Genomic DNA, 24,116 nt, shown 5'->3' with positions numbered 1-24,116 from the left:
GTTTTAACTGAACGTTTGATGGTTGCCAGGTAAGGTTATTTGTATATATGTCATTTAATCCTCATGACAACTCTGTTAGGTAGGCCTTATTTCTTCTCAATTTACAGTTGAGGAAACTGAGAATCAGAGCAGTCAAGTGACTTGCCCAAGATCACAAGAAGAAAAAACATTCTGAAAGAATTTACCTCTAACTGTGAAGAGAGCATGGGAATCGACAGAGTATGGGGAAGAAAATTTCACATTTTTTCCAGACACTTTCCTCTCAAGTTTGAATTTTTACCACATGTGAATTGCTCCCAGGTGGCACTAGCAGTAAAGAACCTGACGGGCAAGGCAGGAGACTTGAGAAATGTGGGTCTGATTCCTGGGTTGGGAAGATCCCCTGGAGGAGGGCTCGGCAGCCCATTCCAGGATTCTTGCCTGGAGAATCCCATGGACAGAGGAGCCTGATGGGCTACAGTCCATAGGGTTGTAAAGAGTTGGACATGACTAAAGCAACTTAGTGCACACACATAGAAAAAAGATTTAAATGTCTGAATAATATTATTATCACTGTCTGAAAGCTTAACGGTGGAAGATGAAGTCTGGGGAGGGAATACCCAGCCATAACCACAGTCAGAGTGTTGGGGGAGAGTGTGGCAGCCAACCTCCAAAACCTCCTCCCCAAAACCTTCACCTCCTGATATCCAAGGCCACAGGTAGATTCATTTGGCATGAGTCAGGGCTAACTTGAGTGATTAGTAGAATGTAGCAGAAGGGTGTGCTTTCTGAAGCTAAGGTCACAAAGGGATTTCATTCTGGACTCTGCCTTGAGCTCTGGATCATGTCTTATGGAGGATGCCAGCTGCCATGTTATGGGAATGCTTCAACAGTCCAGTGGAGGCCTTCGGGGAGAGGAATTGAAGCCTCCCGCCAACAGCCAACTTCAAGTTGCCAGCTATGTGGGTGAATGACCTTGGAAATGGATCCTCCAATGCCAGTCAAGCCTTTAGATGACTGCAACCTCATGAAATTCCTGAGTTAGAGCTACCCAGCTGAACCCTTCTTGAAGTCCTGACCCACAGAAACCATCAGGAATTATAGACATCTATCATTTGTTTAAGCCACCAGGTTTTGCGATGATTTGTAAAGCAGCAACAGATGACTAATTATGAGGGTGAGTGGAGAGGGGTGGAGTCATGGTTGATTGTTTCACTCTGTTTTTCAAACTTGCCATAGTGTCATATTCCTAAGGACAGAGTAGGGGACAAGGTAGGTGATGAAATAGTTAATCCCACTAGGGGATTGAAATTTTAAAAAAAAAGATAAAATAAAACATGGGAGGCCCCTCTAAGTTAATGATTACACAAGAAAGCAGGTTTGCTTAACCACAAAACCAAGCAGGCTTGCTTAGCAACAAAACGATGTAACAGAAGCAAGAACTATGCTCCAGAACGCTAAAACAATGGCAGCGTGAGGCCCACGTCCTTCCCTGTGAGCTCAGTAAGTTAATGATCCTAGGACATGCTCTCTGTACACATAAAAATGACAATTTACAGAGAAGTACTCACTGTTACAAGGACCTGAAACAATTTCTACAGTCCTGACTGGACCATGCAGAAACAACAAAAAACTCTCCTGCTCAACCTGGAGGAGGAGCTGATGTTGGAAGCATGACGTCTACACAAGAAAGACAAAGGTCTTGTCCCCTCCCCACTCTTCTTTTGATTATAAAACTGTAGCTCGCTAAGTTCTCAGGGCAGCACCCTCTCCCCCGCCTGCTTGTAAGCCTCAACATCATCCTGTTCTAACAAATCACTTCTTATCTATCACTTTGCCTCTCACTGAATTCTTTCTGTGCTGACATAAAGGACCAGAGCTCTTCGGAACCCCCCAGAATGCCACCTGTAGTTTGCTATAACTTCAAAACACAGTGGCAAAAATCATGTAAAAGAAGAGAGAGAAACAGGTTATCTCTATACCTCTGTATTTGTTCCAATACTCCATGGAAATACCCCATGAAAATATTACAATGTCTTAGTATTTACTTCTTTTTTTTTTTTACTAAGATAAAAATAATGCAATGTATCAGGAAAGGCATTTGAATTTGTGTTGTACTTTTTTCTGCTGCTAAGTCACTTCAGTCATGTTCAACTCTTTCTGACCCTATAGACTGCAGCCTGCCAGGCTCCTCTGTCCATGTGATTCTCCAGGCTAGAACACTGGGGTGGGTTGACATTGCCTTCTCCAACTTGTCTCTAATCTTTCAAAATATATTTAATATGGGATCTGAGCTCCGAGGGGTGCTGTGTCATACCAGTGACTCGATCTTCTGTCTGACTCCTGGGGAACCAAACCACATCCCACTTCTGCAAAATGGAGTTGCTAGGAATGCCAGTGATGGGTGAGGTCTCTCTATTCATTGCCCGAGTCTGGCTGCATCATTTACTCATCAGTTGTGTGTTGAGACAGTACTGTCTCCGAGGCCCATTGCTGGGGAGACATTTGCCAGGGGAAGATACAAGTCACACACTGGGGAAGAGCTTTAATCATATAAGGCAGGAAAGAGTTAATGCCAAATGAGTGAGCACAGTGAGTCCTGAAGTTCCCGGAACCCAGCAGGCAGGGGCTGCTCCAGGGACAACCGGGGGCAGAAATCTCACCTTAACCCTCCAAAGACATGGCATTTCCACTTGGGACAAGGAGGAACAGAGAGGGTTTTAAGGGGCAGAGTCAGGGATTGGAAAGGAAGACGGTGCCTTCTTTGGCCCCTGGGCGCAGTTTCTCTTTTCTAAACCTTCACAAAGCCGCTGGGCTGCTGCTGGCTGGTGTTCTCCAACAGCCCCAGCCTTGCTCTCAGGGCGGCTCTCTCTCACGGCTCTGCAGAGTCGCCCTGGTCCTCAGCCAGTCTTGCCCCATCAGTGCCAGGAGAAACTGGAGGATACTGGACACTGGCTGGGGCGCTGCCAGCAAGTGCCAGGCTGTTGGCAGCTTAGATGGTTTCCTTGAGGGGCGAGACTCCCAGCTGCTGAAGAGAAACTTCTTCACCCTTCTCTTCTGCATCCTTCCTGGACAGGCGTTCTTTGACTCTGTTGAAATGAAAAGACAAATGACATAAAAAGGAGGTGATGAGGGGCAGGGGTGGTGAGTGTCGTGGTCAAGGGTGTATTTGCTCCATATACAGGGGGTGTATCTCCGCTGTCCCAAAGTCCCCAAAGAAGGCAACCCGTCCTCTCATCCCTGTGAGGAACCTCAGCGGGTGCCTCCCACCATCCCGTCCACTCCCTCGCTCTCTCCTGAGGTCCACAGCCACCAGGGGCTGGCCTGGCTGCTATCAGCCAGACTTGCAAAGGATGCCAAGTCAAAGAGTCTTCGGATGAGGACCTGAGGCCAGACACACACCCCAGCTCACACAGCTGGTGAACAGGGCACCAGGCTCAGCCCAGTTTCTGCTGTTGGGCCGGGCTTGCCCAGGGACCAGGGGCACAAGTGAGACTCTGGGACTGGGCCCTGGCCCAGGTAGAGGTCAGTCGCTCAGGAAGCAGGGAGGAGGGAGGAGTCAGGTGAGGATGAGGGCAATAGCCTCCTGGTAGCCCGAGGCTGCCCCCAGGGCTGCCTGTCCCTGACCGTATCTGGTTCCGCTGTTTCCTATTCGAGTCTTTGAAATCATTGTGTTCTGACCTGTTTATTTCGTCCTCCTCTTGCACAGACTAAGAACTACCTGGTTTTCTACTTAGTTTTTCTTATCTTCTTGTCTAAATCACTCACATGAAGTGAAGTAAAGTCGCTCAGTCGTATCCAACTATTTGCGAACCCCCCGGACTGTAGCCCACCAGGCTTTTCCATCTTTGGGATTCTCCAGGCAGGAATACTGGAGTGGGTTGCCATTTCCTTCTCCAGGGGATCTTCCCGACCCAGGAATCAGACCCAGGTCTCCTGCATTGCAGGCAGACGCTTTTAACCTCTGAGCCACTCCTGTCCAGTTTCAGCTGGTTCCATTTTGAGAAATTTTTCCACGTTCAAAACATTTCATCAGTGTTTTTTTTTAATTTTTAATCCTTACCTATTCTATTTCTGATCTTTTAGTTCAGTGGTTTAAGCCTTTGTGTGTGTGTGATCATGTCCTAACATAATCACAGAGAAACATTTTTCTTCTCGTTTTACTGTTCTGCATCTCTTTTCTGCCCATTAAGCCTCATTTTCCTGACTTCTGTCCCTTAGGGTCACTGAGGGACTGAAGCTTGTTGGTTTTGTTTGCTAAGTGCCTGTGGTGGGGAGTGAGAGGTGGTTCTCTCCAGTTCTGTCTAATAGATTCCTCTTCCCTTTCGAAGATGATTCCTAAAAACCCAGAGGCAGACATTCTCCAGATTCAACTGCTGCGACGGGTAGGCTTGCTCGGTGTTATTTTTTAAACTCATCAAATGAGCAAAGACGACCAGAGGCAGCCTCTTCATGTAATCCAGTCTTTTTTTTTTTTTTTTTTGGCAGTGCCTCACAGCTTGCAGAATCTTAGTTCCCTGACCAGGGATTGAACCCAGAGCACAGCAGTGAAAGTGTGGCATCCTAACCACTGGACCCCCAGGGAATTATCAATGGTCTTTTGATACTTTCTTTAAATACAGTATAAAATATATATATAAGTATCTGAAATATAATATGTATATGTATATATATATATATATATATATATATATATATATATACACAAACACAGTGATTAGGACTCCACGCTCTCAAGATAAGCATTAAAAACATGCTTGGGTCAGCCATGCAGCTGGTGCTCACTATGGGTGGGAGGGCAGCAGGAGGTCCTAGCTGACCAAGACCCGGCCCTTGGCCTTGGTGGAAACCAGACCTCTGCTGAAAGGCTGAACTTTTCTCTCCACCCTTCACCTCTCCATGCCCCCACCAGTGGGAAGAGCTCCATGGAAGGTCACTGGTTGGACCTTTGGCACTTTCTCAGGCCAGGCTACCTCTCTTCCGGGTTTTCACGACACCTCACAAGCTTAGGGGAGCTTCAGCTTCACCCAGATCCTTCCCTCACTTCTAGGCCTGGGAAATGGGAACTGGCCTAATTGAATTCTTACAATTTTTTTCACTGTGTGACTCATCTCTTTGATTACCAAGGAAAACCTGCTCAATGCAGATAATTTGGAGAAAAAAATTCTAAATATAAAGCAGCCAGGAAAAAAATAAAATATCGCTTATACTTTGAGACAACCACTGTCACCATTTTAATATACTTTTTTTCTCTTTTGAGTCTCTATTTCTTGACATAATTAGGAAAATATCCTAATTATAACACACTGTTTAACAGCATATTGTAAACATTCCCCATGCCTTTAAAAACTCCTCAACATAACATTTAACTAGTGCACAGTGTATCATAGGTTATCTAAATTGCTAGATATTTGGAGAGTTGACATTTTTTTCTGATACATTAAGCATGATGATGAATATCCTTGTAAATATACTTTGTCCACATTTCAGCTAGTTTTTTTAGGGCAGAGTCTTTGAAATGTCATTGCTGCCTAGAAGCTTGTGGAAAATTTTCCAACTCATGGTCAGTAATGCCAAAGAAACTTCCAGAAAGCTTGCAGGAGTTTCCTCCTTGCTACCTGTACATCTCCTGCACTGAAAATGTTTCCTTAGTGAATATTTAAAACAGGACATCATATGGTTTTATTTGCATTTCTCTGATTATGACTGAGGTGGATATTTTTTCTCTGTTTACTTCCTACTGGCATTTCCTTCTTCGTGAATGTTCTATTCTTACATAAAAGGGCCTTTTTTAAAAAAACAGGATTAGTCAACTGCTCTTTTGCTATGTTGCTCCAACAAACTAGGGCATAGACCCAACTGGGGCTGAGCCCTGGACCACATCAGGCATTCAGATACTCTCAGAAACAGTATCTGGTCTCGTGATGAATGAAGGATCTTGAGGATGAGCAACTGGAACTTTAGAAACAGGCATTTTCTTTTCACCTTAATCTTTAACATCCTAGGCCTGTGACCGGCATTCATAAGTATCTGATGAGATTCAAAACAGAAAAATAAGAGGGGCTGAGAAGTTCTGAATTCTTATTGTCTAAATGTCTGAAACTCCACTCGGCTGTCTCATCAGAAAGGCTGTCTCTTGCTTCTCCTTCCCCAACAAACCACAAGTCCAGATGTGGCCATCTCATGTTTGGTTGGACAAGAACAGTCAAGAAGAACCCTGGACTGGTCACTGAAGAAGCCCAGGCACTACTTCTATAATTTATAATATGCTGGTCAAGTCTAAATCTCCTCCTGGAGGCAGCCTCTTACCAGCCTGTCTACACTGTTGATTGCAAATTATAGATTTGTGGTCTGCATCTGGCTTACCAGATTACACAGGCTGGTTTGGGCTATGACCAACGGAATGGAAAAGACCCTTCAGCAAGCTTGCGCTTGGCCTCCCTGAGACTGAGACCCACATCCTGATGGCTTGTGATGCGGGAATGAATGGCATCCTGGGGGCTCTGAGGACCCTGGCAGATGAGCTGGGTGCCCTGGCCTTTCCCGATGTTGGCCTACATTTTCTTCCTCCTGCCATATTGTATCCTTTGAATTACGACAACCTTAAATAAGTGTGCTTTGTGGAGTCATCTTAGTGCTGCCAATTATAAAATCCTATGTAATTGCTGGAGTAGTGGAAGTCAAAGACAAAGGACCTACTCCAGCCTGAAAGGGACGCGACAACGGAATGCCGCTTGTGATTCTGAACCCGGCCTTCCTGCTCTGTAGGACGTGGTTGGGGAGGACGTGACTGAGGTCTGAGGGTGAAATGGTAGTCACATAGCAACATTAACTTTCTGCAGTGTGTGGCGGCTGTATTGTGCTCATGCAGAAGAACACCCTTGGAAAAATTACACATGAACATATTTGAAAGAGATTTCAACAACGTTCTCTGTATGGTTCAGGAAAAAAAAGTTCTTTGTCCAACACTAGTACTTCTGTTTGAGATTGTTCCAAATCACACAAGCATGTGTGTATACATATATATATACAACTATAAAAATAAACAACAAAAGCAATACAAAATACGGGACTACTTTGTCACGCTTAAGAGAACTTCTCGTACTGTGGCCGTCACAAGCTCTTCCTCACCCCTGGGAGGAGGGGACTCCTGCTAGATCAGACCCAAACAGTAGATCGTTGTGAGAAAGAATCGCTTGTTGTCAATTGCTATAAAAATCAAAATTATCTGGGGCAAATGGTGCCCCAAATTCAGTTGGTTCATAGCCAGTAATAACATACTGTAGTTTCATAATTAATTGTTCCTGGCAAGATCAAAGGAAAGTATATTACCTAAAACCAGAATTTCATTTGGCATTACTCAGATTTTTCTATAGCCAGGGCAAGCAAAATCTGATTTTAAAAATGCCCAGGCCAGACCATTACAGCGGGTTCTCTCTGTCATATTAGGGAAGGACACTTCCCCAGTTTCTCTTCCAAGTACCTGGGGCCCTCAGGCAACATCTCAGAGCACCTGCGAACAGGACTGGGTTATTGACAAATACTTACCAGCCCCTGGGATACCTGGGCCTACATCTGTTCTGTGGGACGAGTAGGGGCTAAGAGCAAAAGGAAGAACATTCCAGACAGGGACCTCTGGTGGTGGGCAGAGGTCGACCACGGGAGGGTGGGCAGGGACCAGATCCTGAGAGTTTTGCAAGGTTTCAATTTTTATCCTCAGTGCAATAGAAAGCCAAGAAAAGGTTCTGAGGAGAGGAATGCTGTGGTTCTACTCATTGGATAAGTCCTTCACACCAGCACCTGTGTAGAGAGGAAAGAGGAGAGGGGCAGGGAAGGATCTGAAGTTTTTGTGATTGTTCAGACAAAAGATGATGGTGGTCAGGAAAGGGGAGAGAGATGGACAGATTCAAAATATACTTTGGAGGTAGAATTGACAGGACGTGTCAAGGTCTATATCCTTGATCTGTATGAATCCAGACTTTGTCCACAGCTCAGGGTAGAAATGGGATGTTTATGGTTTGCGTTATGGATCCCGCAAGGCTTATAGGATCTTAGTTCCCCAACCAGGGATTGAACCTGTGTCCCCTGCGGTGGAAGCGCAGAGTTCTAACACTGGACCTCCTGAAAATTCCATGGGGGGTTATTTTTAAGGGATGCAAACACAGTCCACACACACAGGCCTCTGGGCACAGATGGTTCGGCGGTGGAATCAAGCTAGACCCACAGAGGTCCCCTGGCACCCTAAAACTGAGGCTCATCACGGAGCCCTTGTTGGTGAGAAATGCCTCAAGAAGCCACACAAGTCCCCTCTGGCTCTTATTTTAGAAACGTTGTCAAGGACATCCTGGTCAGCTCACACAGTGATCTCCCTGAGAAGACATGTTAGAGACACGTCTTCCAGTGCTAGCTGCTGAGAAAAACCTCCCTTTCTGGGAGGAACTGGTGTTCTTCGTCCTCTGTGAAAAGAGTCATCAATGAGGGGTCTCCCTTTCTGCTGCCAGAAAGCTTAGAGCCCAAGTGGAAAGCCGGTGGACAACCTTGTGGGCTGGTCTCTGCTTCAAACTGGGGCACCTCTTCCTCCGGCTAAACATCTGCCACTGTTCTGCCACAGTTCACTTCAAGTTGTCCTATTTTTCCTGGTCTATAGGTTATTCTTATTTCTGTTTCACCATTTGCTGTGGAAAGATGGAGGCGGGCAGGACGCTGGTCTCTTGGGCTCTGTTGTTGCCACCAGGCCACGTGTTAGCAGCACGTGGAGGACCCGCACTTGTCTTCGCTGCCCACCCCGACTGTGCCCAGAGGCCCCTCACCTCCTCTCCATCGCCTCGATGGTCTCCACCAGGGGCATGTTGCGTGTCTCAGCCAGGAAGCAGACGGCCAGCCCGGCCAGGATCGAGGGGGCCCCGAAGCCCACGGGCGGCAGGACGGCGCTGAACTCCCCGAGCATGGTGAGCAGCGGGGCCACGAGGCCCCCGAGCCGGGCGTTGACCGAGGCAAAGCCCATTCCCATCTGCCTGTCAGAGCAGTGGGGCCAGGTTAGCCGCTGTGGCCTGGACGCCCAGAGGGCCCGGTGCGCCGGGTCCTGGGTGTTGCGGGCAGAGCAGAATGGAGAGCAGGTCCTGCATCAGCAAGCCCAGCAGGTGCCAGCCTGGAGTGAGGTCCTCCCAGTTTGGGGCCAGCACCCTTGCCTACCGCCTCACCTGCCCCCAGGCCCCCACCTGATCTCCGTAGGGTACAGCTCTCCCGTGAACAGGTACACACAGATGAAGGAGCTGGCCAGGCAGCCTTTGCCCAGTGCCGCCTGGGCCGTGCGCAGGCTCTGCATATCTGGGGGACAGGGGGACAGAGTTGCAGGGGGAGGCCAGAGCCCAAAAGGGGAGCAGGGAGGCACAGCAGGGTGGGGCTGGAGGGGGAGGGACTCCTGGGGAGGAGGGTGGATGAGGCTCAGAGCCTGCAGAGGGAGAAAGGAGGCAGAGCCCGGGGGGTAGAGGCTCAGGTTGCAGAACATGGAGGGGAGGACGGGGGCTTTCTACCTCCCAGGACCCAGAAGTCTGCACACTGTCCTTCTCTGCCCTCTGCCTCCTTCCTGCCTTATTCCATCTCTCATCATCAGTCCTTCTGCGGAGGCAGGCCAAGCTGCAGGGTTAGGCCTGGGTTCCAACCCCTGCTCTGACTCAGCTGGGTGACCTGGCCACTGTGACTCAACCTCTCTGAGCCTCCCTGTCCTCATCTGCAAAATGAGGAAAAAGTGCTCAGTGTCATTGAAAGTTTGCTGTTACCATGATTATTCACCATGCAGTTGGTTATAAACAGCAAAATTCCAATGACAAGCCCAACATCAGAGTGATGGTCAAAGAAATTATGACACGTCCTCTGGATTTGGGGGCAGCTCCCGCTGCACGCTGGAGTCAGGAGAGATTTTATAGAACACCCACACCTGGGCCCTGCTCCATCTCCAGTACATCAAAGCCTCTTGGGGCTGGTTCAAGTTTGGGTATTTTTAAAAGACCCCCCAGGGGAGTCTGATGTGCAGCTAGAGTTGAAAAACACCAATCAGGTTAAATACTAAATAGTATAAAAAATTAGGGTTATGAAACATTTGCATTAATGTGGAAATGCAACTTTGTTTTACAACAAATAGTGAAAAGAGATATATGTTTTATATAGATAACTATGTACAATATATACACATATTATCCTATTTATAGTATTATATATATATTTATCTCAATTGTGTCAAGTACAAAATCTATGAATAGGAAAAAAAGATTGGAAGAAAATAAGTCAAAATTTCAATAGTAATAATCTATCTATTCTACCATTCCCTTGCGGCTCAAACAATAAAGAATCTGCCTGCAATGCAGGAGACCTGGGTTCAGTCCCTGGAATGGAAGATGCCCTGGACCAGGGATGGCAACCCACTGCAGTATTCTTGCCTAGAGAATCCCATGGACAGAGGAGCCTGGTGGCTATAGTTCATGGTGGTCTCAAAGAGTCAGACACAACTGGGCCACTAACACACACACACATCTATTCTCAGGGAAGGAACTGAAGGACAGAGAAAGCAAACAACCTGCCCAAGGCCGTAGTGGCAGAACTGGGGGTCACAGCTGGGCCCTTGGCTTTGCTCGGGTCTCTGATATGCAAGCCTGGCTTCTTGCTGTGATCACTGGACTAAATACTGAGGTTTGGGTCCCTCTCTTTGAGAATGGTTGCCTTGGCCTGGAGCCCATGGGCTTTGGGAGTTTTCAAAGGTCTCCAGATTGGTGATGATTGCAGCCACCTTTGCAAACTACTGTTTCAGATCCACCTGGTGGAAGTTCAGACCCTCAAGTGCCTAGCCAGGCTCCAGAGGGACATGCCACCCCACCCTCTGCCTCTCCAGCTCATCTTAGTGAAGTGAAAAGTGACAGTATTAGTTGCTCAGTTGTGTCCAACTCTTTGTGACACCATGGACTATAGCCACCAAGCTCCTCTCTCCATGGAATTCTCTAGGCAAGAATACTAGAGTGGATAGCTATTCCACTCTGGAGTGGATCTTTCCAACCCAGGGATCAAACCCAGGTCTTGTATATAGCGGGCAGATTCTTTACTATCTGAGTCACCGGGGAAGCCCTGGTGTTCTTATCCATCGTTCTAATCTCTCTGGCAAGACAGTAAAGGCTCTGAGGGCGAAGACTCACGTCCTTTGTAGATTCTCCACTGCGATACTATCAGTAGGTCCTAGTGCTTATTAAAAACTCCAGTAGTCTGTAGTCACTTTCTTTCCAGATCCAGAATATCCCTCAGCCTTGTTCCCGCACAGTGTCTGTTTGCCCCTGAAACCCTCAACCCCAAAGGCAGAAGCAGGCAGCTCACCTTCTGGCACAAACATGTTCGAGATCACCATGAGGCCGGCCAGGATGAGGAAGGAGGCCACTGTGGCCCGGCGGCCCACGTAAATCATGGTGGTGGTGGCCACCAGCATGGCCGGGATGTCTATGACGCCAAACAGGACCTGTACCAGATACACGCTGAGCCCAAACTTCTGCAGGTCCATGGCCAGGCCGTAGTAAGCCAGGGAGTTGGAGAACCTGGCAGAGGAGGCAGACGGCCCTGCTTCAGCCCAGAGCTCACTGTCCTGGATCTGAGAAGGGCACCTAAGGGTGAACGGCATAGGACTCCTCTGCTGCTCTGCCACCAAAATATTCCCAGAACCTGACTACGTCAGTGGGGAGCGAAAATGCCCCGGCTTGGCAGGACACTTTCTCCTGATCTCCTAAGCCTCTGATTTTGGCCTTGGAGCCCATGCCCCTCCATCCGCATCCCTTCCCAGCCACCGTGAGTCCAGCCAGCATCATTCCAGCCCCTCCATCTCCAGGCTTCAGTGGCTGATCTGATCTGGACAGGACATCAAGAATTAGAGGGGGGTTCAAGAAAAAGCTTGTGACCATTTAATATGGCTTGTCTCGAAACTTCTGTAAATCCTATGTTTTGCTGAAATATTTTTGTTATTCTTAAAAAAAAAAAAAAAGGAATTGGAGGGAGGGACATCCCCGGTGGTCCAGTGATTAGGACTCAATCCCTGGCTGGGGAGCTAAGATCTCGGGGTTCACAGCCAAACTGACTGCACTGGCCTGGAGTTCCAACACTTGGGGTCTCCACAGAAGCTTACAAGGTCCCTGAGACAGTGTCTCAAAGAGTTACTTGTACATCCGTGTTTATAGCAGTGTCATTCACAATAGCCAAAAGGCGGAAGCAAGCCAGGTGTCCATCAACAGCAAGTGGTCTACACATGTAATGACTCAGCCCGAAAAAGGCAGAAATTCTGACCATGCTACAGCACAAATGGACCTTGAGGACATTATACTAAGTGAGATAAGCCACTCACAAAAAGATAAGTATCGTATGATTCCACTTATGGGAGGCCCCTAGAGTGGTCGAGTTCACAGACACGGAGGGCAGAATGCTGGTTGCCAGAGGTTGGGGGGGAGCAGGAATGGAGGAGATGTTGTTTAATAAGTACAGAGTTTCAGTGTCGAAAGATGAAAAGAGTTCTGCTGATAGTGGTACAACAATGTGCTGGTACGCAACACGGCTGAACCGCACAGTTACAAATGGTTAGGAAGCTGTGACTTCCCTGGTGCTCCAGTGGTATAGATTCCGCACTTCCACTGCAGGGGGCACAGATTTGATCCTTGGAAACTAAGATCCCATTTGCCACGTGACATGGCCAAAAAAAATGCTTAAGATGCTAAAGTTTCTGTTATGTGTATTTTATGACACTTTCTGGATGTGAAACAAAAGAAAATATCCCTGAGGAAGGGGCTTGAGATGGGCCCTCATGACCCACCTGCATAGGTCTTGTTTCTCTGTAGGACATGCTGGCACAGACCCAGGAGTGTAGGGAGACGGGAAGTGGAAAAACAGAAAGTGGCAGTGGGCTCTCTCCTACCAGGGCCCAGCATCAGCCCCCAAACCTCTTACTGAGAAACTCCTGCCATCCCTCCCGGTTATCCCCAGCCGTGTGAGTCAGTGAAGATGGAGAAAAGGAGAACAGACCTCAGGAAAAGGTGACAGTCATTCTTGCGGGCACTACTGACAATAGCCAAGACATGGAAGCAACCTAAATGTCCATGGACAGATGAATGGATAAAGAAGTGGTAGGACTTCCCTGGTGGTGCAGGGGTTAAGAATCCACCTGCCAATGCAGGGGTCACGGGTTCGATCCCTGGTCCAGGAAGATTCCACATGCTGTGGAGCAACTGAGCCTGAGCGTCATATACTAAACCCGCGTGCCCTAGAGCCTGCGCTCCACAAGAGAAGCCACAGCAGAGAGAAGCCGTGCGCTGCAACTAGAGGGGAGCCCCAGCTCTCTGAAACTGGAGAAAGCCGCTGCAGCAGTGAAGACTCAGTGCAGCCAAAAAAAAAAAAAAAAAAAGAATGAATAAATAAATTTTTAAAAATAAAATAAAGAAGATGTGGTATATTTATACAGTGGAATATTACTCAGCCACAAAAAAGAATTCAATAATGCCATTTGTAGGAACATGGAAGGACCTAGAGTTTATCACATCAAGTGAAGTAAAACACAGGAAGATAAATATCATTTGATATCACTTGTATGTGGAATCTAATGATACAAATGAGTTTACATGTGGAACAGAAAGACCCACAGACATAGAAAAGAAACTCACAGTTTTTATAGGGAAAAGCGGAGGAATTTGAGATTAACATATCCAGTCTGAGAGAACTCCGGGGGTTGGTGATGGACAGGGAGGCCTGGCGTGCTGCAATTCATGGGGTCGCAAAGAGTCGGACACGACTGAGCGACTGAACTAACTATACACCTACTATAGACAAAATAGATAACTAACAAAGACTGCCATACAGCAGAGGGAACTATACTCAATATTTTGTAATAAACTATAAGGGAAAAGAATCTGGAAAAAAAATAGATAAGAAGCTAACACAACATTGTAAATCAGCTATGTACTTCAGTTTAAAAAATAAGAGAGAAAAATGATGGATTTTTCTGGGTGAACCTGACCTAGTCATGCTGCTGCTGCTGCTAAGTCGCTCCAGTCGTGTCCGACTCTGTGCGACCCCATACACGGCAGCCCACCAGGCCCCCCTGTCCCTGGGATTCTCCAGGCAAGAACACCGGAGTGGGTTGCCATTTCCTTCTCCAATGCATGAGGTGAAAAGTGAAAGTGAAGTCGCTCAGTCGTCTCTGACTCTCAGTGACCCCATGGACTGCAGCCCACCAGTCTCCTCAGTCCAAGGGATTCTCCAGGCAAGAGTACTGGAGTGGGGTGCCATTGCCTTCTCCAGAAATCCTTTAATTCTGGATATAGAGGTCAAAGGTGGGGAAGTCAGAGACTTGAAATGTGAGAAGGATTTGCTGTGATGAAAATCCTCCCTTGAGATGGAGGTGGCCATATGGCAAGAATATAAATGGCCTCAATGACCTGAGAGAGTGGCCCTTGGCTAAGAACTAGTGGAGAAATGAACATGTCAGTCCCACAACAACAAAGAACACAGCCAACAACTTGAAGGAATCTGAAAGTGAATTCTTCCTGTGCAGCCTGCCCACCATCTTCATTTCAGCCTTGTAAGGAAATCCTGAAGCGAGAACTCAACCATGTTATGCCTGGACTTCTGACCTACGCAACTAGAAGCACATAAATGGGTATTGTGTGGAATCTACAATATGACACAAAGGAGCTAATCTATGAAATAGAAACAGACTCACAGATGTAGGGAACAGACTTGTGGTTGCCATGGGGGAAGAGAAGAGGGGGAGGTTGGACTGGTTTGGGATTAGCAGATCCAAACTGTTACATACAGGATGGATAAACAGCAGGGTCCTACGGAATGGCACAGGGAACTATATTCAATATCTTGTGATAAACCATAGTGGAAAAGAACATGAAAAAGAATGAATGTATATATATATGTAATATAACAGTCACTTTGCTGTACAGTAGAAACTAACACACCACTATAAATCACTGTAAACCAACTATCCCTCAACAAATAAACTTAAAAAATGGTATTGTTTTAAGGGCGGTTCAAGAGAGACAGGACATATGTACACCTATGGCTGATTCATGTTGATGTTTGACAGAAAACAATAAAATTCTGTAAAGCAATTATCCTTTAATTAAAAAAAAAATTTTAAAAAGGGGGAAACTGTTGCTTAAAAGACATTGTTAGTTTATTGAACCTGGGTATTTCTTAAGACTTCAAATGTACTTCTGTATCATTAATATTTCATTAAAGAAACTCAATTAATTAAAAAATGGTATTGTTTTCAGCTGTTATGGTCATTTGTTACATAGCAACATGATACTAATACAGCATATGAAAACTGAAGTGATTGTTGAGAGGGTTGAGGGACACCCAGTCAAAAATTAACTGGTTTCCATTCATATCCTTTGCTCAATAACACGTTTGCCCAACTGGGGATTAGAAAGTGGGGAATATAAGGAGTGGCCTGTGAAGACGTGAGCGCCCCAGCTGAAAGTCTTCCCAGAACCTGGATCCTGAGGAGCCCTCTGGCTGCCCAGGTCCAGAACGGCCTCACAGGCAACACTTTTGGGGCAGAAGCCCTCTGAATGCTCAGTGCAGGGGACACCCCCACATTTGCAGGGCACAGGGACACAAGTGTTTTTCCAGAGTGGGGAACTTCCCAGAATCCCCTGGAGGCATATTAGGATGCAACCAGGGGTATTTCATTCAAGTTGCCTGGCTGATTTCAGTCGGTGCCCCAGCTGGGTGAGACCCATCTCCAGATGTGGGTACCCTAGGTCAGCAGGGGTATCTTATGCACAACCTTAGGTCTTAGCAACCAGCGGGGGCCCAGAGGACCCTGGACACTCAGAAGACATGGGAAAAAGCATGGGGAACAGGACTGACTTCACAAGGCCCTTCTGTGCATTGTTTTAAGTGTTTGAGAGTTTGTCAGTGGGGACACTGGCGTGACCTGGGCTTGGGTCAAAGTCCTGGCCAGGAGCCCAATACCTACCAGACCACCATGAGACAGCACGTGACTTTACGGATGGCTGGGGTTCGGAAGAGGTCCAAGACTGAGTTGGAGGGGCGACCAGTTGCAAACTCACTCTGGATGTAGGAGCTCACCACCTGGGCGAGGAAAGTCTGATCAGGGGAAGGCGGGATCTGCTATCCTATTCCCAGGGGAGGGCCTGGTAAGTCGCGAGCCCTGGCAGGATGGTTGACTCTTGTCTCCTCCCCAGTCTGGTTCCAGGACTCTGAGGTGAAGCAGAGGCTCCAACCTGAGTCCCAGGGTGCCTGGGCTGCCCACTGATTAGGCTGAAATAACCAGGGGCACCCACAGGCCCCACTCCTGGCATTAACTCTGAGACGGTCTCAGCCAGTGGTTAAGAAGGCAGGTTCCCAGGGGTTCTGCCACCTCCTATCGTGTTTTCTTAAGCAGATTGCCTAAGTTATTATTTCCCTGTCTGTTCCCTCTGGATCCAAAGGGTTGGGTGACTTGGTAATCCAAACATCAGATTCCTCATCTTTAAAAGTGGGGCATTAGGAAATCCCCTGGTGGTTCGGTGATTAGGACTCGGCGCTTTCACTGCCATGGCCCCAGTCCAATCTCTATTTGGGGAACTGAGATCCTGCGAGTTGCACAGAGCAGCCAACAAAAAAAAAGTGAGGCATTAAATGAGATTGTGTATGGAAAACCCTCAGCACGGTATCAAGCAACTGGCTAGATAAATGTGTTTATTTATAATAAATGGTAGCTATCTTATCATAAGTGGTATGCATGGTAAATGGTACTTTTATTATTGATTATTTGATAATTTCATCTTAGGATTTTTATTTTATTGAATTTTTGGCTAAATGTGAATGGGTTATTTCCCCATCAAAGCAGTGAAATGATTTACCCCAGATCACACAGCCATTCTATGGTTAAACATCTTTGTCTCACTGGAGCTCATCCCATTCTATTTATTCTCAGCCTGTTCACCTGGATGGTGAGTCCTGGCAAGTCACCAAATCCTAGCACATCTCGAGGCTGCCAGCAAGACTGAAAACTGGTGCTCCCCGAACTCGCACCAGACCTGCCTACCTCCTTGGTCAGCCTTTCCCCTTCCTCCTTTCTCCCATTCATCGCAGCCACCTTCCGCAGGTTCCTCAGAGCTGCCTGGGTCTTGCCATGGAGGAGGAGCCATCGAGACGACTCTGGCAGCCACCTGGGACCGAGAGAAGGATGGAGAAGGAGAGGCACAGAAATGGCCACCGTGACGGCCTGTGATGGCCACTGGGGCCCTGAGTGGGCAGGGTGGCACTCGAGCCATTCCTCAAACCAGAGCTCACCCTCTTTCACCTTCCAGACCCCAGAGAAAAGGAAAAACCCTTGCTGTCAGCAGAATCAGGAAAACTGGGGGACACGCGGCCTCTCTCGAAGCACATCTTTCAGAGAATCTCTACAGTGTATTTAGAGACGACATGGGCCTTCCGGTGTCCACAGATCTGGTTTTGAAACTGGTTCTGACCCCAGTAAATGGCCTTTTTGTTTGTTTTCCTTTGGTTGTTTGTTGTAGTTAATTTTCTTTTTTTCTTAAAATTTTTGCTGGAGTATAGTTGATTTATAATGTTGTGCTACTCTCTGCTATAACAGCAAAGTGAAACTGTCACACATATACCTAAATCCCCTCTTTTCTAGATTCTCTTCCTATATAGGTCATTGTAGAGTACTGAGTAGAGTTCTCTATGCTATATAGTAGGTCCTTATTGGTTATCTACTTTATATATGAAAAAAGAGTGAAAGCGTGTTGCTCAGTCGTGTCCGACTCTTTGCAATCCCATGGACTGCAGCCTGCCAGGCTTCTCTGTCTATAGAATTCTCTAGATATGAATGCTGGAGTGGGTAGCCATTCCCTTCTCCAGGGACCCTTCCCGACCCAGGGATTGAACCTGGGTCTCCTGCACTGCAAGCATATTCCTTACCATCTGAACCACCAGGAAGCCCTAACTTATATATAGTAGTGTTTTATGTCAATCCCAGTCTCTCCCCGTATGTGGCTTTGAAGAAGTCATGGATCCACCTGGGCTGCCTCAGCGATCCTCCTATAAAATTCCCTGGGGTTGCTGTGAGGCGCAAAGGAGCTGATGAAGGCAAAGCTCTCGGTGTGTTCTGGAGCCCCTCAGTAATGTAAGGGGTCCTAGCCTGAACCTGCCCACAGCCATGCATGGTCCTCGGGAGCCCATGTCCTCACTCCTGCATGTCCCCACCACGTCCCCCAGATTCCAGTCGCTGCCCACCCCAAGGCTCCCCCAGGGACAGGTGAGGGCCCGGCTATGCAGGTGCTCTGCCTCAGCCCTCTCTGCTCAGGACGTACCAAGAGTAGAGGAAAAAGACGAGGAAGGGGACAGAGACCGCAAACTGCAGCCACCGCCAAGGGCGGATCAGGTACGCCACGCCCGCCAAGATGAGCTGACCGGAGGTGAACGAGAACCCCAGCAAGATCCCCGCCACGGTCCGGCCCCGGGTGGGCATCCACTCCATGACTGCGGAGAAAACCACGCCAGGCTCAGCGGGGCTCGTTGCTCACGTGGGTGTTTAATTCAAGCCTCCCCCTCCTTCAGAATGACCCTGTGGCAGCTGGAAATCATTCCAGAGAGGCACTGAGCATGGCAAAGACATCCCAACCTCAGTCCTTACCCTTAGACAAATGCCAGGTGGACTCAAGAGCTTCACGTAGGGCTTCCCTGGTGGTCCAGGGTTAGGAATCCACCTTGCAAGGGAGGGGACATGGGTTCGATTCCTGGTCCAGGAAGATTCTACATGCCATGGGGCAACTAAGCCTGTGCACCACAAGTACTGAAGCCTGAGCCTGAAGCCTTTGCTCCGCAATAAGAGAAGCCGCTGCAGTGAGAAGCCGGCACACTGCAACTAGAGCGTAGCTCCCAAACTAGAGAAGGTCCCTGCGCAGCAACAAAGACCCAGCACAGCCAAAAATAAATAAATACATATTAAAAAGGAGCTAAATATAACAATAAAAGCATAACAATATTAGAAGAAACCATGCTAGATGTCTTTTCAATCTTAGAGTCAGGAAAGGCTTTTCCAAGAATGTCACAAAACCCAGAAACAACAAAAGGGAAGACCAACAAAGAGCTTCATAAAAATAAGAAGTCTCTGCTTAAAAAAAAAAAAAAAAAACAAAACCCATTGTAAGCAGAGTCATAACTTCGGCAAAAAAGACAGGAAAAAAAAAATACCATTTCAAATAATAGTCAAAGGGTGAATTTCCCTAATCTGGGAAGAATTCTTACAGATCAATAGGAAAACAACTAACACGTCAAAAGGAAAAACGGGCAAAGGCTGTGAACAGTTGGTTGAAAAGGGAATATAATGACTCTTAATTACACATGTTTATCTGTGTTAGTTGCTCAGTCGTGTCCGACTCTTTGTGACCTTGTGGACTATATATAGCCTGCCAGGCTCCTCTGTCCATGGAATTCTCCAGGCAAGAATACTGGAGTGGGTTGCCATTCCCTTCTCCAGGGGATCTTTCTGACCCAGGGATTGAACAAACCCGGGTCTCTTGCATTGTAGGCAGATTCTTTATCATCTGAGCCACCAGGGAAGCCCCTCTTAATTACATTATTTTTTGCAAATAGCAAATAGCAAAATGATTTAAATGTCCATCCGTGGGGGCCTGGTGACGTAGAGCAGGCACACTCTCACGAAGCGACCAGAATAAACGGAAGAGGATGCTGCTTTCAGGCAGCAGCCAGCTCGTGTGTCCAGTCCATTGGCAAACCCTGTGGCTTCTCCCCGCAGACAGAACCTCAGAGCCTAACTGCGCCTTCCTGCCTCCCCCTGCGCTAACCCCGGCTCACTCCAGCCTCGCCTCTTGCCAGGTGACCGGATGAGCCTCGGACCGGCCTTCCTGCTCCTGTCCTCAAGCCGCATGCAGCCTGAGGGGTCCTGGCCGACGCCAGGTGGGACCAAGTCAGGCCTGTTTACCCTCCAGAGGCTGCCCCCTCGCTCAGAGTCAAAGCCAACGTCCTTCAGGGCCAGCAGGTCTAAGGATCTGCCGCTGTCGTCCCAGCCCGTTTGTCACCCACCTCAGCTCTGTCCAGCCACGAGGCCCTCCTTGCTCTTGAGTCCACTAGACACACTCTCCCCTCAGGGCCTTTGTCTGGAACGTTCTCGCCCGGCGGCCACAGGTCCCCTTCCCTCACCCCCCTCAAGCTTTGGTCCAAGTGACCCCTTCTCAGCGAGGCCTGCCCTGAGCCAATAAAGCTGCAGGCTCTCTCCGCCTCAGGCCGCCGCCGCCTGGCCCCCTCGCCTGGCCGCTCTCATCCCCTTTCTGGGCTTTAGTTTTCCTCTGTAGCGCTTGTCACCTTCTAACACACTACGCAGTCCGCTTCTTTGTGTTGTTTATCTGTCTTCTTGCAGGAGAACATGGGCTCTACAGAGCAGGATCTACTTGTTTGCCATCTCGCACACTTAGTCGTGTGTGTGTGTGTGTTCGTGTATGTGTGTGTTCGTGTGTATGTGTTCGTGTGTGTGTGTAGGGATGTGTGTATATGGTGCATGTCTTGTGGTTAGGAGTGTGTATGGTGCGTGTGTAATGGTTAGGAGCATGTGTGTGTGTGTATGTAGGAGTATGTGTATATGGGTGTGTGTATGTGTAGAGGTATACACATTGTTGTGTATACAATATACACATTATATATTGTGCAGGGGTGGGTGTTGTGGTTAGAAGTGTGCATGTGTGTATGTCAGGATGTATGTATATGGGGTGTGTGTGTGTGTGTGTGTGTGTGTGTAGGCATGTGTATTATACAGGTGATTCTAGCAGGAGATGGATTTTGGACAACTGTTTCTGCCTTTCGATTCCACGAGCCATGGCTGGACGCCCACCCTGAAGGATGAGGCGGGTGGGCTGGGGTTTGCTGAGGTCCCACTGTGAGCTCAGCACCCTTCAATGTCCGGATGTGGGGAGGAGAGGTGACCAGAGTGTGACCTGGAGCATCCTAGTTCTCCAGCCCCAAGATTCCCCACCACCCTGGGATAAAAGACCCCAACAAACCAAGTAATTAGAGGCAGGGGCGGGCCTGCGTCCAGGGTGGGCTTCCTCTGCCCACACGGCTCTCTGCCACAGCCACTGGAACCAGCCTGGAGTTACTACTGACCCTGTCACTGTGGGGTGGGGACATTCCCACCTGGCACCCAGGAGGCCAGGCCGCCAGTGGCCCCAAGGGGAAGCCTCGCCTCTTTTGGATCCACATACTTTCAGGATGCCTGCCACCCACCCCGGGGATGCCTGTGTCTCATCTCGTTTCCATGCCCCCACACTAAGCCCCACAGGAGCCTGGCACACAGTAGGTCCTTAGTAAGTGGTTATTGCTGACTAATTCACAAAAGAAGGGAACCCAGCCCTTTCAGCTCACAGACAGGCAAATCGCAACCCAGGGTCCCCGGCTTGCTGCTGGCAGACCCCACTGAGAACCCAGGTCTCCTGAGAACCCTGGTGGGAGGCTGTGAGTTGAGGTCACCGGATGAGAATCCCACCACAAGGAAATGGGAAAGATGCCCACCAGTGGGGCTGCCCCTGCCCTCCTGCCCCTGCCAGGCCCCTCCCCTCCAGTCCCCTCCATGGCTGGACTCACCCAGAGAGAGAGAGTTTAGGATGATGCCGGAGAAGGTCATGCCCATCAGGAATCGGCAGAAGCAGTAGGTGCCAAAGGAGCTGAAGTACGCCGTGGCTGCCCCCGAAACTGCCAACTGCAGGTATGACCAGACCAGGGGGGCCTTGCGGCCCAGCCTGAGCCCGGCCATGGGCACAGGGTTAGGGTTCCGAGGTGGCAGCAGCTTCCCCCACGGCTGTTGTGGAGGGAGGATGAGAGGAAGCTACTTATCCCCACTCACTACTCCCCAGTTTGAAAGCCACTCATCCTAAGCGAAGCGCACTCGCTGGGGCCCAGGCCCCGGCAGAGGCCGGGGAGGGAGAACGTGGTGGGGAAGGAGAGCGGGAATGAAGAGACACCTTCCCACCTTCGTCCTTTCACTCAAGGAGAATTCTAGCTCCCGACCAAGCCCCCACTCTCCCAGGATTTGGGGGAAGGCAGAGATTCTGCAGAGGCCCAGAAGCTGGTGCGGAGGGTTAGGAGAGGGTCCCCTGAGTGACTTCCTGGCAGGGGGTAGCCCTTGAAGCAGAACTCACGGGGGTGTGAGCCCTTGAGGGGGCCCAGGCTGATGGGAGCAGGACCCCAGGGGCCAGTCTTCATTTGGATTGGTCATTTTGCGGGGGCCAGGGTGAGGTGGGGCTTGTTATACCATAAAGGAGTCCAAGGCCAGGGAAGCAGGGCCTTGGCATTGCTTCATTTGTAAGTGAGGGTCCGGGGCTGGAGCCCCAGCTGGGTCAGGTGGGCAGCACCTCTTGCTCACACACCGCACGTTACACTCATTCATTTCATCACTCATTCATTGATTCAGTTGCACAGATGTCCATTGATGACCTCTAAGGGGTAGGTCTGAGCTGGGGGCAAAGAAGACACTATGCATAAGATATAGGCTCATACAGAGAAAGATCCAATGTGTGATGACACAGGGCGACAGGGGCTACGACAGGGCCACCCACGAGGCAGCTGAGCCACACAGCACAGTCCAGGGTGTGGGTCTGCAGTCCTGGAGACCCAAGAGCCTGAAGATTGTGAGGAGGGGCGGTGGGGTGAGGAGAGGAGAGGGGAGGGAGAGAGAAGGGGAGGCGAAGCAGGGAGGGAAGGGAAAGAGGACGGAGGAGGGAAGGATGCCAGCTCCATCAGGGCCGCGGTGTGCGCTGCGCTTCGGGGCGTCTCTGTACCCTCAGGGGCCCTGATGGTCAGCAGTGGCTCACCCACACAGTGGGGTGCAGCCTGGATGTAGGCAGGATGGGATAGCTGTCTGAAGCAATGCGCAGAGGCCTCGAATGAAGTAAAATCTTGATAGAGAACCATGTGTGGGCTGCGCCAGCGTTTGTGTGAGAAAGGGGGACGGAGCACGTGTGCGTGCGCTCTCGCACTGTTGTTGCTCAGTGGCCCAGTCGTGCCCGACTCTGCGACTCCCCGGAGCTCGCCCAGCCTTGGATTGTATAAAACCATAAAACATCTCTGTGAGATACACAGAAACCAGGCTGCCCTAGAGGAATTACTGGAGTGCAGGGCAGAGGGGAGAACGCTGGCCTGCATACCCACTTGTACCTTCTGGAATTTTGAACCACGTGAATGTATTATATGTATTATAATAAATTATATAATACAACATATAATACATACATCTACTTTAAAATATATATTTAAAATACATTAAAATACATATTATTTTCAAATTTAGTTTAAAATAAACTTTAATAAAGAATAGTTAATGAAGAGACTGGGGAGACCCTCTGCCCCAAAGGCTCACCTGTCTGCAATACTGCCAAACACAGCGGCGCCTGCCAGCACCCCGGCCATGTAGACGGACTGAGCCAGGTCACGGAGGGTGCGGGCCTCACACACCAGGTCCCACTGTAGAGGAGGGAAGGATGCTCCAGCCTCGGCCTGGGGTGCAGCCTCCACCAACCCCGCAGCCCCTGGCCCCACCTGACCTCCGTCACGATGGTGGACGGGAAGACACTGCGGTTGTAGACCCAGCCGTCCTTGCAGCCCTCCGTGGCTGCCCCGTGGACAGAGGCGTTAGGGCTCAGGAGGGCCCACTGAGGCCGTGTGAAGCGCCGGCATGGCTCGGGGAGCCCGAGCGGGTCCAGGGGTATGGTGGCTTTCAGCCAGGCCCCCGAGCCGTAGATGGCGGCCACGCTGTGGTTGGCGGGGCTCTGGCAGTGGTGGGGGGGCACGGCGGCCGTGAAGTTCTGCAGGAAGTTGTGGCAGGCCAGCAGGCTGCAGGGAAGCAGCAGCAGGGCCGTGGAGACGAGCTGGAAGCGACCCACACCACCCAGGGTGTCCAGCAGGTCTGTGAAGGCCATGGCCCCGGGCCCGACCCGAGGCCCAGGTGTGGGGCCTTAAGTAAAGGGGCTGGGCCCTGGGAGGTGGAGGAACGGCCTGGGGTTAGGACCGCAGATGCCCCGTGTCCGGAACTCACAGGAGTCTGGTTACACCTCACAGGAGGCCTGGGGCGTCCCCACATCTGC

At 49.3% G+C, this 24,116-nt stretch overlaps 1 protein-coding gene across 1 annotated transcript; it reads right to left on the bottom strand.

The window, feature by feature from the left end:
* Positions 1–2,504: 2,504 nt before the first annotated feature.
* SLC22A20 (solute carrier family 22 member 20) lies at positions 2,505–23,951 on the bottom strand. The gene is made up of 10 exons (XM_027959621.2): positions 23,577–23,951; positions 23,393–23,496; positions 21,622–21,776; positions 18,336–18,504; positions 17,063–17,186; positions 15,989–16,104; positions 11,338–11,552; positions 9,198–9,306; positions 8,790–8,993; positions 2,505–3,068 (listed from the first exon to the last, which is right to left on the bottom strand). Exons 1-10 carry the CDS (start codon positions 23,949–23,951, stop codon positions 2,972–2,974), a joined length of 1,668 nt encoding a protein of 555 aa, XP_027815422.2. The 3' UTR covers positions 2,505–2,971.
* Positions 23,952–24,116: the final 165 nt, after the last annotated feature.

Source organism: Ovis aries, chromosome 21 (genome assembly GCF_016772045.2).
Source record: "Ovis aries strain OAR_USU_Benz2616 breed Rambouillet chromosome 21, ARS-UI_Ramb_v3.0, whole genome shotgun sequence".
In the NCBI taxonomy this organism is placed as follows: Eukaryota; Metazoa; Chordata; class Mammalia; order Artiodactyla; family Bovidae; genus Ovis; species Ovis aries.
The sequence above is the reverse complement of the archived record's forward strand: the minus strand, read 5'-3'. Positions and strand labels throughout refer to the sequence as shown.

What these genes read in the sequence shown, in the direction of transcription:
- SLC22A20 (XM_027959621.2), bottom strand. Translation starts at nt 23,951, where the DNA reads ATGGCCTTCACAGACCTGCTGGACACCCTGGGTGGTGTGGGTCGCTTC. An exon ending in CCTAAACTCTCTCTCTCTGG is followed by an intron (nt 18,505 to 21,621) that starts GTGAGTCCAGCC and finishes TTTTCTCCGCAG; the next exon opens with TCATGGAGTGGATGCCCACC. An exon ending in GGGAAAGGCTGACCAAGGAG is followed by an intron (nt 16,105 to 17,062) that starts GTAGGCAGGTCT and finishes TTCCTCGCCCAG; the next exon opens with GTGGTGAGCTCCTACATCCA.